Genomic DNA, 14,536 nt, shown 5'->3' with positions numbered 1-14,536 from the left:
CACATGAAAGAACAAACAGTTCTCAAATCAACTTTTCATCACATTAATAACAATACATGATACAAATATAAGACGAATAACAGGAACATTTTGTAAAGGATACATTGAGGTCTTCAGTGTTTTGAGCAGACATCAGTAGTCACCTACTTTGTCATTCTCTAGTTGTAATTCTGCAACCACACCCTAGGTATGCATATATCACCAGTTACTTCAATGTATGGATGTAAAAGGAGTACTGGAGACAGCGTTGGAGGTGGGGCCTCGTTTATTCCCATGAAAGTCACTCAGTGGCTCGTGTAGCAAAAGAGGTTTGACTTCCTGTGTATACACTTTAACTGTCCTGTAACCCTCAGTCCAGCCTCGTTCTCAGGCTCATTTACAGCTTTTCGGTCAAATGATTTGATGTATTTGTTACTTTAACAAACAAACAAAACAAAGAAACATCAGCTGATTTACAGATATCTCTTTCCTAATGTAACTCTGAGGGAAGAAATTATATTAAAGAAATTGACAGATTGTTAAAGTGAAATGAGCGACAGGAAACGGAGGGCCGTGCGGCGCTCCTGGTTCTGTGATGGTAAATGAACCACTACCTGGAGAACAGCTGGCAGATTATTAACCAGTGGAAGCAGTTGATTCTCTATTCAGGCTCGCACACTCTGAACATGAGACGTTTGCTGTGCAAAGCCTTTTTGCACTCATAAGTCAGAGTTTTCTGGTTATATTTGGATGAATCAGGTTGAAAGAAAGTTCTTTTCCATCTACTGTTGTTTTGCACACCATGGACTGCTGATGCATAGTTTTTATTCTTTATTCATGCTCTGGTGCTGTAGGTACAACTACTGTGTGAAAATGGTTTTGGGGGAGATGGGGTAAGACAACCACTCCACCTTGTCCTATCGCCATTTTCATTTTGCCGGAAGGAAAGGTATTCAGACTTTTATGGGAGAGCGGAGGAGAGCCTTTTTTCATTCAAATATTTAATTTATTTCAGCCTTCCTTTGCACTATAATAAATAATTACATCAGAAAAACAACTTTGACTTGTACAATGGTTCAAAGGTGTACTCTGCCATGTGCAGAGATAACAGTTCTGTTTCTGTCTCTGGATGAACTAGAGTAGACAATCAAGCTGAACCAATGTACCTTACTGTTAATACTGTATGTTGTTTGGACATGTCATGTAGAGGGTGTTAATAGCCCAGGTAAGGTTGGAATAGCGATACATAAAGTTGTCCCTGAGCCTGAAACAAACATATTCTCTAGTCTAGTTCAGATAAAAACACAAAATCACAGAATCAGTCAGCATGTCATTCAATACCTGTTTGTATCCCGTACCTAACGGTATCTTCAATTTGTGTGTGTGGAGAGGCTAAACCTGGCACTTGTTGAAACACGAAAGCAGTGGATGTTAATGTTCGTGTGACATTTTGATTAGGGGTTATTAGGAATCATGAGCGCTGCTGCTAAAATTGAGCACATTAGATTTGATGAACTATAAGAGAGAATATGGTGAGCCTCATCTGTCAAAGCGTGATTATGTACTTTTCCCCTCGCCTCAAGTCTTTGGGCTAAGCTATGCTAAACTTGTCCTCGACCTACAAATCTCAGTACAGCACACACAGAGAGGAAATTGATATTGATCTGAAAAATCCAAAATGTCAAAGAGCTTGTTGCAGTAGATTTCTCAACCTTCATCTTCTATGTTAATGAAATGTCCCTTTCCCTCTATTTCCACCTCTGCCTGAATGCCGTACAACCACATCATCCATTACACCCTCCCACTCCCTCCTACCGCTACACCCCCCACCCACCCACCCACCCAAGCATCGAGGGGAGTCACGTTCCTGGCTGTTGGGAGCTTTAAAGAACCCATCTCAGTCTTATTAGTGAGCCACTTTCTGCAATCCAAGACCAACAGGGATTTCAGACTTCACCCCTCCCTCCTCCTGTATTCCAGCACTGCCAATGAGTCCCCTATGGACTGTGCTTCTGTCAGGGATAGTCCAGACATCTGACATGCCAGTACCTTGTCGCATTTCATAGGGGAACGTTGAAGTGCACACGTATCCAAATGAAGGTTCAGATGACATATCAGTGTGTTGACAATTTGGGGGAATATGTGTGAATATGAAGACATTTTCCAATAACTTTACCGAAGCTTTGTTCGAGCTCAGTATGGACCTTAAAATGAATGTAGTTAATTGGAACGTTTAAACTGGTAAGTGCATTGAGTATCATGGTTTTATGTGAAACTGCATTCATTGACTTTTTGATGACTTGGAGACAACGGAACAGGCTGTATACACAACATAGTATACATAGTATTAGAGCAACATGGGATGTAACAATGGTTCCTATCACATATAAAACCAAACAAAAATCCATCTTCATAAAAACAAGTTGCAGATGTAAAAACAAACGCATTTAATTTACCAGAGCTGCTGTTCACTATTTAAAGACATTTAAAGTCCATCCTCCTTTCTTTGTTAATAAAGAGTTTAATCTCACGGTTGTTCAGTACATCCGTGCGTTTTAGTTCCAGTAAGAAGTCCTTCTGGATTCATGGACGCCAGTGAAGACAGTCGAGCCTCCCCAGTTGTATTTCTTGAATAAGTTTTAATGCGTTTGAGGCTGAAAATGTCCGCTCCACAGAGGCAGCAGATGTTGGGATTGTCACAGCCTCGATTCAACGCTGGTATGGGATCGCTACTTGGGATTGACTGATACCGTAAAAGCCAAGGTATCGGTATCGTATCGGTATCGGAATCGGTATCGTATCGTATCGGTATCGTATCGGTATCGGTATCGTATCGGTATCGTATCGGTATCGTATCGGTATCGTATCGGTATCGTATCGGTATCGTATCGGTATCGGTATCGTATCGGTATTGTATCTGTATCGTATTGGTATCGGTATCGGTATCGGTATCGTATCGGTATCGGTATCGTATCGGTATCGTATCGGTATCGTATTGGTATCGGTATCGTATCGGTATCGGTATCGTATTGGTATCGGTATCGTATCGGTATCGGTATCGTATCGGTATCGTATCGGTATTGTATCGGTATCGTATTGGTATCGGTATCGTATCGGTATCGGTATCGTATTGGTATCGGTATCGTATCGGTATCGGTATCGTATCGGTATCGTATCGGTATTGTATCGGTATCGTATCGGTATCATGACTTAAAGAGTTGGATCGGTGTCTCCCTAGTCCTAATTGAATCCTGTTGTCATTTGTGAGTAAATGATTTATTGTTTCTGTGGCTGAGTAAGTTAATTAAACAAGTCTCTGCCAACAATAAAAATCCAGATTTAAATAAATAATTTTGACTACGGAACATCAAAATCAATACTCATTTTCATCTGAAGCATTGATCAATCATGGGCTGCTGGTCCTCCTGACCAACATCTGATCAACAGCCACATCTTCCATCTTTACCTTCCAAGAATCACAACAAGCAGTGAGAAACTAACAGCTCAGAAACTGTAAGAGCCCCTTTGCACCTTTTCATTTTGGGAGACACTAAAGAAATATGGCGTCAAACTTAATCTCACAAAGCTTTCGGAGGATCCTAAACATCATACATATTAGTGTTCTCAATTTCAGTTGGTCCTGTTTGCAGCAATTGAGTCTATATGAAATCAATTACACCTCTGGTTACATTCTCTCTAAGATCAAATAAACAGATGAAACCCGGTACTCCTGCATTTCTTTCAAGACTTCAATTTTATTTTGGTCCGATTGTGTGACTGGATGGGTGGAATGCCACCACACAGAATCCCTTTCTGACAGTTTCAGCCGGACCACTTTAAACCCTCACCTTTCCCAGACTTCCGTCACGGTCTTGGCTGCTGCTCCTGGCCGGCTCTTAACTGGACTTAGACTATGTCGTAGGTCACCGATCGACTGATTCATGCAGCTTCCTCAGATCTGCAGCAACTGGCACAAATATCTAGCACTGTGAGCACAAGCTGTTTAGGTCTTTCTAGTTAGTCAATGACATGAATAAAGAGTTGGCGAGTGGTGTTTACTCTTATTCTAGCGAGGTGGTTGAGAATCTAACATCGATTTTTATCATTTTCTCTCTCCCAATTTGCCCAAACATTGCTCTGTGGGGCTCTATGTGGCTGTTGATGAGCTGTTGGTCAGAGGCAATGCAGCCGATGTAACACAGCCCATAATAAATACAAAATAACTCTTCAGGAGAAAATGAGAATTGATTTAGATGTTCAGCAGTTTAAATGATGTATTACGATCCTTACTTTTACAGTTTGGCAGAGACATCTTTGATTTCCCTTTTCAACAACGCAACATAAAAACGTGAAACGATCTATCATTTACCCACAAACAACAAGAAGATGAAGCTGCTACAGTTACAGCCATCAAAGATTCTCCTACAGTCTCAAACAGACAAGCCTGTGAAACAAACAGCAAAGGAAATAGCAACACAAATATTGATGACCTTAAGTAAAACATTCAGTGTCGGATTTATTAGTTTACTCTTTTACTCTTTTACTCGTTTACTCTCTCCTTTAATGGGAATCATTATTACACTGGCAGTATAGTAAGGGGCATCATCATTGCCACAAAACACACACAGACAATTGATGTGAGATATTCACCCATGCAAAGTTTGCAGCAAAATGTAATTGCTTGAGAGTTAGCAGGAGGCAGGTGCATACTGGATGCTGTAAACGGTGTCCCGTTCCTCCATAAACATGCTCAACATGAGAGGCAGGCTGACCTTTTCAGAGAAACAGGGCTGAAGCAGACATGAGGCTGCCAGCACAGAGCCAAGGTTAATAAAGGAAAGAGAGAAACAGGACACAATTTAACTGTCAAGGCAAATTAAATCACTGTTTTACATTCTCACAATGTAGAGCCAACCTCATTACCATAATATACTGCACCTTGAAGCTGACCTTCAAAGCCCTGTGGATGGTGAAATGTGCAGAGTATTATGCCCTTGACTCAAAGCACGATTGCAGATTTTCATCTTTGGAGCATTTAGCCTATTATATGAGACAGAAGTTGAAGGAAAAGGCCTTTGGGCTGACAGACGTTCCCCACAGATAAGTGCTGAATTAAATTCCATCAGGCTTTGGTGTGACCCAATTACATGTCCAAAAGAATGTGAGATTAGCTTCCAGTTTCATTTATGTTCAATTATCAAGCACAGAAAAGGTAGGTACTTTTACAATCCACAGTCGTCTTTATTGAACTGCAATCCAGTGTTTTTTTTTAAATGTGAAGCATTTAAATTATCCAAATACTAACAGTCAGTGCAGGACAGTTGATTGTCAAACTCAAAAATCATGAGTTGTGTAAAAATATCATGATCACCAGAGAGAAAAGACTCAGATGTGAAAATGTGAGGAACAGAGATGGTTTGAAGGCTGGTATTGTTTGCTGTCTTGAGGCAGTTGCTTGGAGTTTTTCTCAGAGATTTTACCTGGAATTGCATGTGAAGAGTGAAAATTGTAGGTATGGGAGCCAGTTTAAGATATTTCTTTCAGATATTATAAAGCTCCTCTGCACTCTAGCTGTGATGTGATCCACTCCAGCTCTGAACATTCCTTCCATATCAATCCCTCAGACACTGGCTCATTGAGTTATTCTTTAGCGATGCACCAGGCTTGCAAGTATACATGAACCTGAAGCTAGAGCGGTACGTAGAGCGTCATAGTGTAAAGTCATTTCACCCTTTGGGGTGAGAATGTGTGGCCCATGATTATGGCTAGAAAGGATCCGTCTTGTGTAAAACTAATGTGATAGTATGTGTTCAAGAGAGTTTGTGTTCATGTGTGAACCCTGTGGATAAAAGCAGTAGTGTTTCCGAGCACCAGAGTTAGAAAACCTCTCATTTTACTGCACCAGGGTCTGACAGTCTGCCTCGCTCAGTCCTGGTTCTGGTTCTCCCTTGCCTCTCCTCCCTGCAGCGGGCCCAGCAGTACGGCCTGGGTCTCCAGCAGCGTGGGGTCTAAACTTTTAAGCATTTTTAAATGTTAAAAGACGGTATGGCCCCGAAGAGGAGAGGTTTTGAGCTCTGTTCACGCCGATTTCCGATGATTGGATTTGTATTGCTGTTTTGGGAATTTTGGTGGAAATGGCTTGGCGAATCTCTGAGAAAAGTCACAGCACATTCCCAATCATTTTGCTCGTTTTTGTTTTGTTGGCAACGCTGCAAAAGGAGTAGTGCAGCAAAAAATGTGACGTCAGAAGGAGATGAAGAAGAAGAAGCCGGTGGCATTATAGTCAGTGTTCCTAGCATGCACACTGAATAATAACATGGAAACATAAAATAATGATATAGGCAGAACTGGTAACAAGTAGTGTTTAAGAGTCATGATCAAACTGGTTTAAACTTATTCCGTTGTTTGGCGACTGATACACAGAGAACAACTGTAATTCAGCTGTATTAAAACACAGTGATGGCAATTACACACCGCAGGAAGAGACTGAATGGAGGTTTTACCAGCTGAGATGCAGCAGACTGAGCTCTCAGTGTCACTCCTTCCCAGATGTTGGCTGTGATGCAGTTTTATTCTTTGCCAAACTCAAAAGAGGACGAAGAGAAAGACATATAATTGCAGCAAAACTGTCTCCTTCCCTCTCTCATACTTTTTCCTTCTCTTTCTGCTTCTCTCGCTGTCTTTCTCACTACTTATTTACAGACACAGACACAGACACTCAATAACAACTGAAATGCACAATCACATTTTCATTCAAAGTCAATTGCTAATAAATGTAGGCATTGATATTCATTGACAGTGAATTTCAGGCTTTAGAAACGCGTGCTGCTCCAGTGGATCATAACAATAGTCTGTATGTCATGCCGTCGTATCCAGTGGACATTAGGAAATGACTTCTCATTCCTCTATTTATGGTGCTTCACCTCATTGTTATACAGCATATTAAACACAACGTTAAGTGAAGCACATCAGTATTTTTCTGACTTCCACAGTGACCCCTGCCATCATCTTCACTGGTTTTCCAGGAAAACCAGGAAAACTGTAAATCCCAGGGAATGGTACAAGTTCAGCTATTCAACCCTGCTGCCTTAAGAAGCATAATGTGCCATTTTCCCATCCCAAAAATGTTGATTTGTCCGAGGAATTTAAGCTGAGGAGACTTTGATGGCTGCTGTGGAGTTCAGTGTGCTAAATGGCTCTTCTGTGGTTTACTTTAAGCAAAGGCACTTCATAACATGCAATCATTTCATGGTACATAAGTCAGAGACAGATCCAATGAACAGCAACAAGAACACCTCCGCTTGTTCTAAACTAATGGCTGAAAAAGGCAAAGTAGACAAGGTCCATTTATCAACAGAGGCAATGGTGCGTAATGGTACATTCTGTGAAATATTACACAGCATGCCTGTTTTGCAGTTTTGTCTTTGGGTGCACCTATATGTGTGCATCTTCTTCAGCAACAAGAGAAGGACATGCTGTCACAGTAACACATAATCAAGCATGACCGCAATTGTAAAGGCTGAATGGCGGCAGACTGTCTGAGTGTTAATGCTAAATAGGTATACTCAGACACTGAATATCAATTACACACAAGTCAATCAAGTCGTGTAGGAAAGTCATCATTCTTTAGAAAACATCCAAAACCCATGAAACACATGAAACACACGAAACCCATAAAACCCATGAAACACATGAAACACACGAAACCCATAAAACCCATGAAACCCATGAAACACACTGTCCCGTCTTTTTTCTTAGAATATGTTTCGTAAACCCAAGGAACAAAACAATCAAACTCATACTCAATCAGAGATTGCATTGAGTTATAGAATTTAGTGGAACAGCAGCTAGCTCAGATGTGAAATACGACTTAGGTTCTTGACTAGCAAACTGATTTTGACATGCAGAATCAATGGAGTGCCCCTTTAAACTTGTCTTATGGAAATCATCAAGTCCTGGTCGACAACTTAAACACCAAAGCTAAGGTTAGCAATGTTGAGAAACAACCAAGAGTATGCATCTTAAAAGGGATCAGACCGAAAACTGAAAAACCAGCAGCAATAGCCCCAAAAGTTGCTAATTCTAGCGACACTGACAGCCCGTCACTCTAGGCCACCCTCCAAAGCCCCCCCCCCCCCAACAAACGATCATCCATTCAGGCTGAATGAACTTATTTGCTTTCTTTGTAAGAGCATCTGGTTTATTGGTTGCTGTCGGGATGTAATGAGAATTGTAACACATATAACCATTTTCCTGTCTAAAGAAGATGGCCAACCTTAGCTTTAATCAATGACAACGTTGAGTTGAGTTGAAGTGATTGGGATTGTTGCTTCAGTTGCTTGTAAATAGGCCCTTTTCCCAGCAGCCATTTTCTCATGTCATAGCAGGGAAAACACCGGTGTAATTGGCGAAAATAGTTACGGTGCTGTTTTATTTAGAGTGTCACTGTTATTCCAGTGAGACAATATTTACACACCACTTTATTTGGAACAGGGCCTTACGTTATGTTATTAATTACACCTGTCTTTACCCTGCAATGACGTGTCAAAGTGGCTGCATTGGAGAGGGCCTGTTACCCCAGAGGCTCCATGCTAATTTCGTACACAGTATAATGTGTACAGTCGGCTATGTTGTGGATCTCTTCAGAGCTTGTGTGTATTCCCTTATAGGATGATTCTGGTTCATCACAACTTGGGTCTTATTTACGTAGTTGTGGTTAGAATCGGCGAGATTTGGTCACGACATGATAGGAACCACAAGCAGTCAGTTTAACCACATCATTGAAAGCACCGAGGTCAGTACCATGTCAATGTAGCTATGGAGCCAGTCTAAACTGCGATGGATATGTACTTATCATACTATTATTCTACATGATGATGTGCTGTGTTGCCAGAGCTCAGCAATCAACTTGATGTATGTATGCTAATATTACTGAGCAGAATGATGATCAAAACATAAGAACCAAGTTGAAATGAACATGAATCATGCTTCTTTTGACTCATTTTGCCGTGATTGTTGTCTCGATATGGACCTCTCGTGTCTTTTGTTCTATTTCCCAACCCTGTGCAATCTGTCACAACCTGCTAATATTGTGACTTCTCTTCTTCATGTTGATCTTCTGCTAATCTTTTCATTCCAGTCTATAAAGGGAAAGTGCATTCAGTAAAGGATGACGTCCACTTGGCATGACTGATTGTGTTTGTTAGTCCGACAGGAATGTAAGGCAGCTCCTGAAGACATCTCCAGTAGATACAAAAAGCCAAGTCTATGTGCTTTACTCTGTAGTTGCATCAGTGTTACTCCATCACTGGAGCTTTACCCACTTTCTCTCTCCTAGTCGTCTATGTGGATAAAGCAATCTTTACATTTTGTCTTCCCAATGTACATCTTACCTGATGTGCAGGTTTCATGTTCATGACTGGTTTGTATGTGTTTCTCCACTCAGCACAAACATGTTCTGTATAGTACAAAAGAGTGTTTTTTCTACAATAGCCACAGCGCAGTGCTCTGTAAAGGGTTAATGGACTTGAACTTGCCTTTCTATCTACTCTTCCGACCACTCAATTCAAACCCACTAATGTCCCGCAGTGTGACACGACCACAGCAGAACCATTTTAGATTGTGTATTCAAACAAAAGAAGTTCTGTACCAGTAGAAGACATGTTACTTCTACGGTCTCTGTCATAGTTTTAGAATAACTGTAATGCTCTAAAGACTATTAAAAGATCATATTTGACATGTGTTTTACCTGTTTGTTTGCTTGTCTTAATGAAATGTGGAGTCATTAGGTTTCATACAGAAGCACTTCCTGACTACACGACCCTTGAAGAAACCTCCTTTTTCTGGCGGGACACTTTGTCTTGTCTGGTTGCCTGGAGGAGCACATGGATCCACGTTATGTAAATGTGTGCTTGAGTGTGTCAGTCGTCCAGGTGCTGTTCCTCCCAGGTAGAGGTGGGGATGGCGCTGTAGGGGTCCATGATGACCTTGGCGCAGCGAATGATCATGGCCACCAGCAGCAGGCAGAGGAAGGCGATGCAGGCCAGAGTCAGGCCCTGGTCCACGTCCACGAAGGCCGGTTCTGCAGTACCCTCCACCTCCATGACTGCTGGCGTCTGCTGCTGCTGTCCTCAGACACGCCTACACACCCTGTTTCCATCCTGAAGACCCGCCTGGAGAAGATGCACAGGGGGAGAGGGAGAAGATGGGTAGGGTGAGTCATATAGAGGACAGGGGGATAGCCATGACATCATCACAGAAGCCATCAGAAAACGTCCAACGTGCCTGAGGCCACATTCACATCATGTGTTCTTCTGTGAATCTGATCATTTTCCACAAATGTGACTGAGTGGAGCAGCAGCTCCCAGTTAGGCAGCTTGTACTGGTATGGCAACTTGAGGAGCCTCAATTAAATGTTAGACTTTGTGAAGTTAAAGCGACTCTGAACATTAGAGACTTTGGAAAGAACCTGTTAAAACCCAAAGCACGCACTGTTATTTTCTATATTAATGGAGTATATTAGTGGTTGGCTGAAACACACAGAGGTGTACATTTGTTTAGCTTCTCGGCTCTCGGCCACTTGGGAAACACCATCACACACATTCAGTAAATACAAAAGAGTGTCACGATTATTTTTGGACATTTGTATAGACAGGAAGCTTTTCTGTGGAAAAAAAATCTGTATTTAAAATAAGAAGTCATTCATGTTGTGAAGTTTGCATTTGCATTTACATTTACTGTTCAAATTGCTTAGTATTTGTGTGTATACTGGAATAACCAAAACGATGCACACATGGTTCACATTCGTGCATCGTTTTGTTTTGTTTGTAGATTACATTATTTCTGGTAGATCATGTGATACACATTTGTGACAATTTTGAGAGTAATTTCAATCCAGAGAAGGTAAGCTAGTTCGTGGCTGCAAGTGTCTGGTCTCGTTGTAACAACATGCTGAGTTCCCGTCAGCAAAATCATTGCAGCTTCTACACCTGCCCATCCGGTAACTTCTTATACCCATCAAACTGCTGAAGAAGAGTTTCTGGACATTTAAGCCAGTTGATGTTTGACCCTTTGCCAAAAGCCGGATCAAGAAAAAATCCCAGTAACAAGAAAGAAGATGAAACAAACAGCAATACTTACTGACACCTGTCGAGATGGCCCTGAAACAAGAGCAGAGAAGAAAGTCTTACGAGGTGAAACATGAAAAAAAAAGCTTGCCAAAGAAAGGTCTGGACACCAAACAACAAACCAACAACTACCTGGTAGGAATGTGCAGAGAGCGCAATATTTGCTTCTCTGTATTTGTCTTAAAGGAACAGTGTGTAACATTTTCGGGGATTAATTGGTAGAATATGCATAACTATGTTGTCATTAGTGTATAATGACCTGAAACTAAGAAGTATTGTGTTTATTTTGCTTAGAAAAAGCCATTTATATATCTTGGTAGGGAGTATTGATAAGAGCAGCTCCATGTAGTAATAGAATCCTGGAGATACCGCTCCCTACCTGAAGGCCTCCGGATCTCCGACACACTTGATCTGCAACTCACCACTAGATTCCACTAAATCTCACACACTGATCCTTTATTAAAGCAGCAAAAATGATTTGTACTTTTATTTGCATTATAGTGGAAATAGGTGTAACAGTCCTGTTTTTGTTTTTCTTGCACTTCTAATTTTAAGATATTAAAGTGTTAATATGTCAATAAGTTCATAAAACTGTGATATTAGTTAAGTTCACTTTAAACCAGAGTAAGATGCTTGGAAAGCAAATGATTGAACACCGCAGATGTTGTTCTGCAATGTTCTTCTAAGTTGAGAAACAGCAACTTTGCTGGAATCAACATGTGATCTGCAACCTGTCATGTGACACACAAGCTGAGCAATGAGCACAGCACGCAGCTGAACTAACTACATGCCAGAGCAAACGTCAGCTTCTCCCTGTCAAACAAACTCCACTTCAAAAATTGCAGATCAGACAGGAAACGAGATGAAATCTTGAATCAAATGGATACGGTGGCTTAGTGCTACTCTTTGTGTGAGTCAGGCTGCTCAGCTGTTCTCTCCACTCTGCTGCTGTGTTCTAGCCCCTTCAGCATAAGAAGCACAAACACTCACAGCGCTCTCAGTTATGAGGAACACCAGCGATCCCAACCTTTTATTCTGGTGTGCTTTTTTAACACTAAGTTTGAAATTCTAAAAGACACTTTTTTGCAGATAACGCACGGTGATCTACTTTAGACAACTCAAAACTAAAAGCCTGGTTTGTGTTGTTTGCTAAACACTAGTTGAAACACCACGGTCAATTATCACTCTCCTGCACCCAGAATGCACCTGTGAAAACACTTGTAACCAATTAGATCACTTAGAAATCAGAACTTGAATATTATTAGCGGAATCAGCTTTGCTCTTTAGGGGGTAAAACAATGAAGCTATTGTATTTAGTTTACAGTACAATACAGTAACTGTTTCCATGTCCTCTTCGGTTAGAATCATCGTGTCTGATACTGTCGTGATACGAGTATTGAGAATAAATGTATTGCATTTGTAAGATAAATGATGCAAGATATTTTGTATTATTTGTATGTTTTTGTTTTCTGTGTTTGATAAAGAGGACCTTCATTTCAAGAATTCAAGGTTTTAGCAATTGCAAAGAAGAACTGTAATGTCAGCTACAAACACATGATTTCAGAATGGGATCGACCTCCCATAAGGATTTGACATGCAATGGTGATGAGATGACCAAATAGTTTAAACACCAAGTGGTGAGGTTCTTCTTGTTATTTCTCCTTGTGCCATCGGTCCTCTCTCTGTCTCTCCTGCTGACGCTGTTATTGGTTCTGACAGATATATCCCCTTCAGAACGGGAGGTCTGACCTAAGCATGGAATGAGCTCACCTTTGATCTTCATCACATCTGTTTTCGGCTGTACCGTACGGTGTTTGTTTTTCTCTGATTTTGGCCCTGGTATTTTGTCAGCATTTGTTTTAAAGCAGTTGAAATGCTCCCCAGTCCTTGTTAACTTCACACAGTTCACATCAAGGACCACAAAAGGAAGGAAGTGTTGGGCTGCATTCACTACTCCTTTTATAATGGACCCTCAGTAGTTTAAAGCACGCAGTAAACAGAGAAGTGGGACACAGCTATGCATTTTCACAATGGTTACCCCATAGCTAAATTCTTAAATCTTAAAACTAAATTGGATCCACAAGGACCTCTGAACACAGCGTGCACAGCTTAAATCTGTGCATTCCATTAGTTTATGAACATACTGTTTCTCATTTCTCGGCAGCACTTAGGAAGAAGTAGCACCGTCCGCTACAGCGGAGGAAATCACAAATCACTTTGCTTATTCGAATTGTAGAGCTCAGTTCACTTCAAAGATTCACATCGGTGGCTGTGTAGTTTACTCACTTGTTTCCTAATAACAGTATGTACAACAGCAAGTGAAGCATCGTCCATTGAATTAAACATTAGAAATGAGTGTAGTACAAAACTAGCCTATACAAGCGCTGTGTTCCGACCTGCTGAGGGGGGAGCTCTGGTGAAACACGACTCCCCTCTGCAGCGCCCCAAGAACAACACCAACAAGGATTTGCAGCCGTTCTTTTTTCTAACTTGTAACTTCAGGGCGGGCCCCACAACAATAAGCAGCTGAAGCACTTATAGCACGAGACCGATTCGTTACGTTACAGAGCGGAGATCAGAGCAGGGACTGAGGAAAGGCGGCATTTTACAAGCAAGATTTTAAAAACAAGGCACATTTTTTCAAGAGACTACACACAATTGCAAGAATGCAACAATTTATAATGAAATAAAAAGGTTGTCACCGTATGGCACACAGGGTTCATACATATACATAGTATATATAGTAACACACTGCTGCGCTCAAACACTTTTAACATTGTACTTTTCTAATGCTTTAGTCTGGGTTTGACTTTTCAGAGACACTCTGAAGCACATGGATATAGTGACCAAACACAAGACACAAGACCAGAACTTACTGCACACTGATGAAAATATGAATTTAAATCAAATACATCCATGCATTTCCAAAGGTTACGTTTTGCACTGAGAATCAGAACAGAGCATGTTCTCAATATGAACACAGTGAAATCATTGGTGGAGTTTATTGATGATTGGAGCTGATTGATGAGCAGACAGCCAAGGTGTTTGGTCTCGTGGCATATTGACCAATCGGTCCATGTGTGTGCCGTTTCAATGGCAGCATTTGGAAATAGCAAACAAGTGACTTAGTGTCAGATTCCTGAGTCTTAACAAGTGCCATGTTGAGTCATTCTTGTGCTGCAGTTGAAAAGAACTTGTAAACCACAAGCTTGGAGGCTGGAACCAGCCAGCTCCCCAGAACAACCTGCAAACTCACACAATCAATCATCCAGTCAGCCGAGCAGCACAGCAGCACAGCAGGGAGCCAGAAGAGCCAGTCTGTGGATCCACTGTATGATGTTGTTCTGCATTTTACAAACAGCAAATACTGAGCTGTATGTATCCAAGACAAATGTCCTTCAGGACAGTAAAGTATATCTTATCTTATGCAC

At 41.2% G+C, this 14,536-nt stretch overlaps 1 protein-coding gene across 1 annotated transcript; it reads right to left on the bottom strand.

Annotated features, from left to right (window-relative positions):
* Positions 1-9,899: 9,899 nt before the first annotated feature.
* Positions 9,900-10,082, bottom strand: ctxnd1 (cortexin domain containing 1; the record flags this gene model as incomplete). The annotated part of the gene is made up of 1 exon (XM_079186468.1): positions 9,900-10,082. One exon carries the CDS (start codon positions 10,080-10,082, stop codon positions 9,900-9,902), a length of 183 nt encoding a protein of 60 aa, XP_079042594.1.
* Between the last annotated feature and the right edge of the window lie 4,454 nt (positions 10,083-14,536).

This window comes from Pholis gunnellus (genome assembly GCF_910591455.1).
Source record: "Pholis gunnellus genome assembly, chromosome: 1".
NCBI classification, from domain to species: Eukaryota; Metazoa; Chordata; class Actinopteri; order Perciformes; family Pholidae; genus Pholis; species Pholis gunnellus.
The sequence above is the reverse complement of the archived record's forward strand: the minus strand, read 5'-3'. Positions and strand labels throughout refer to the sequence as shown.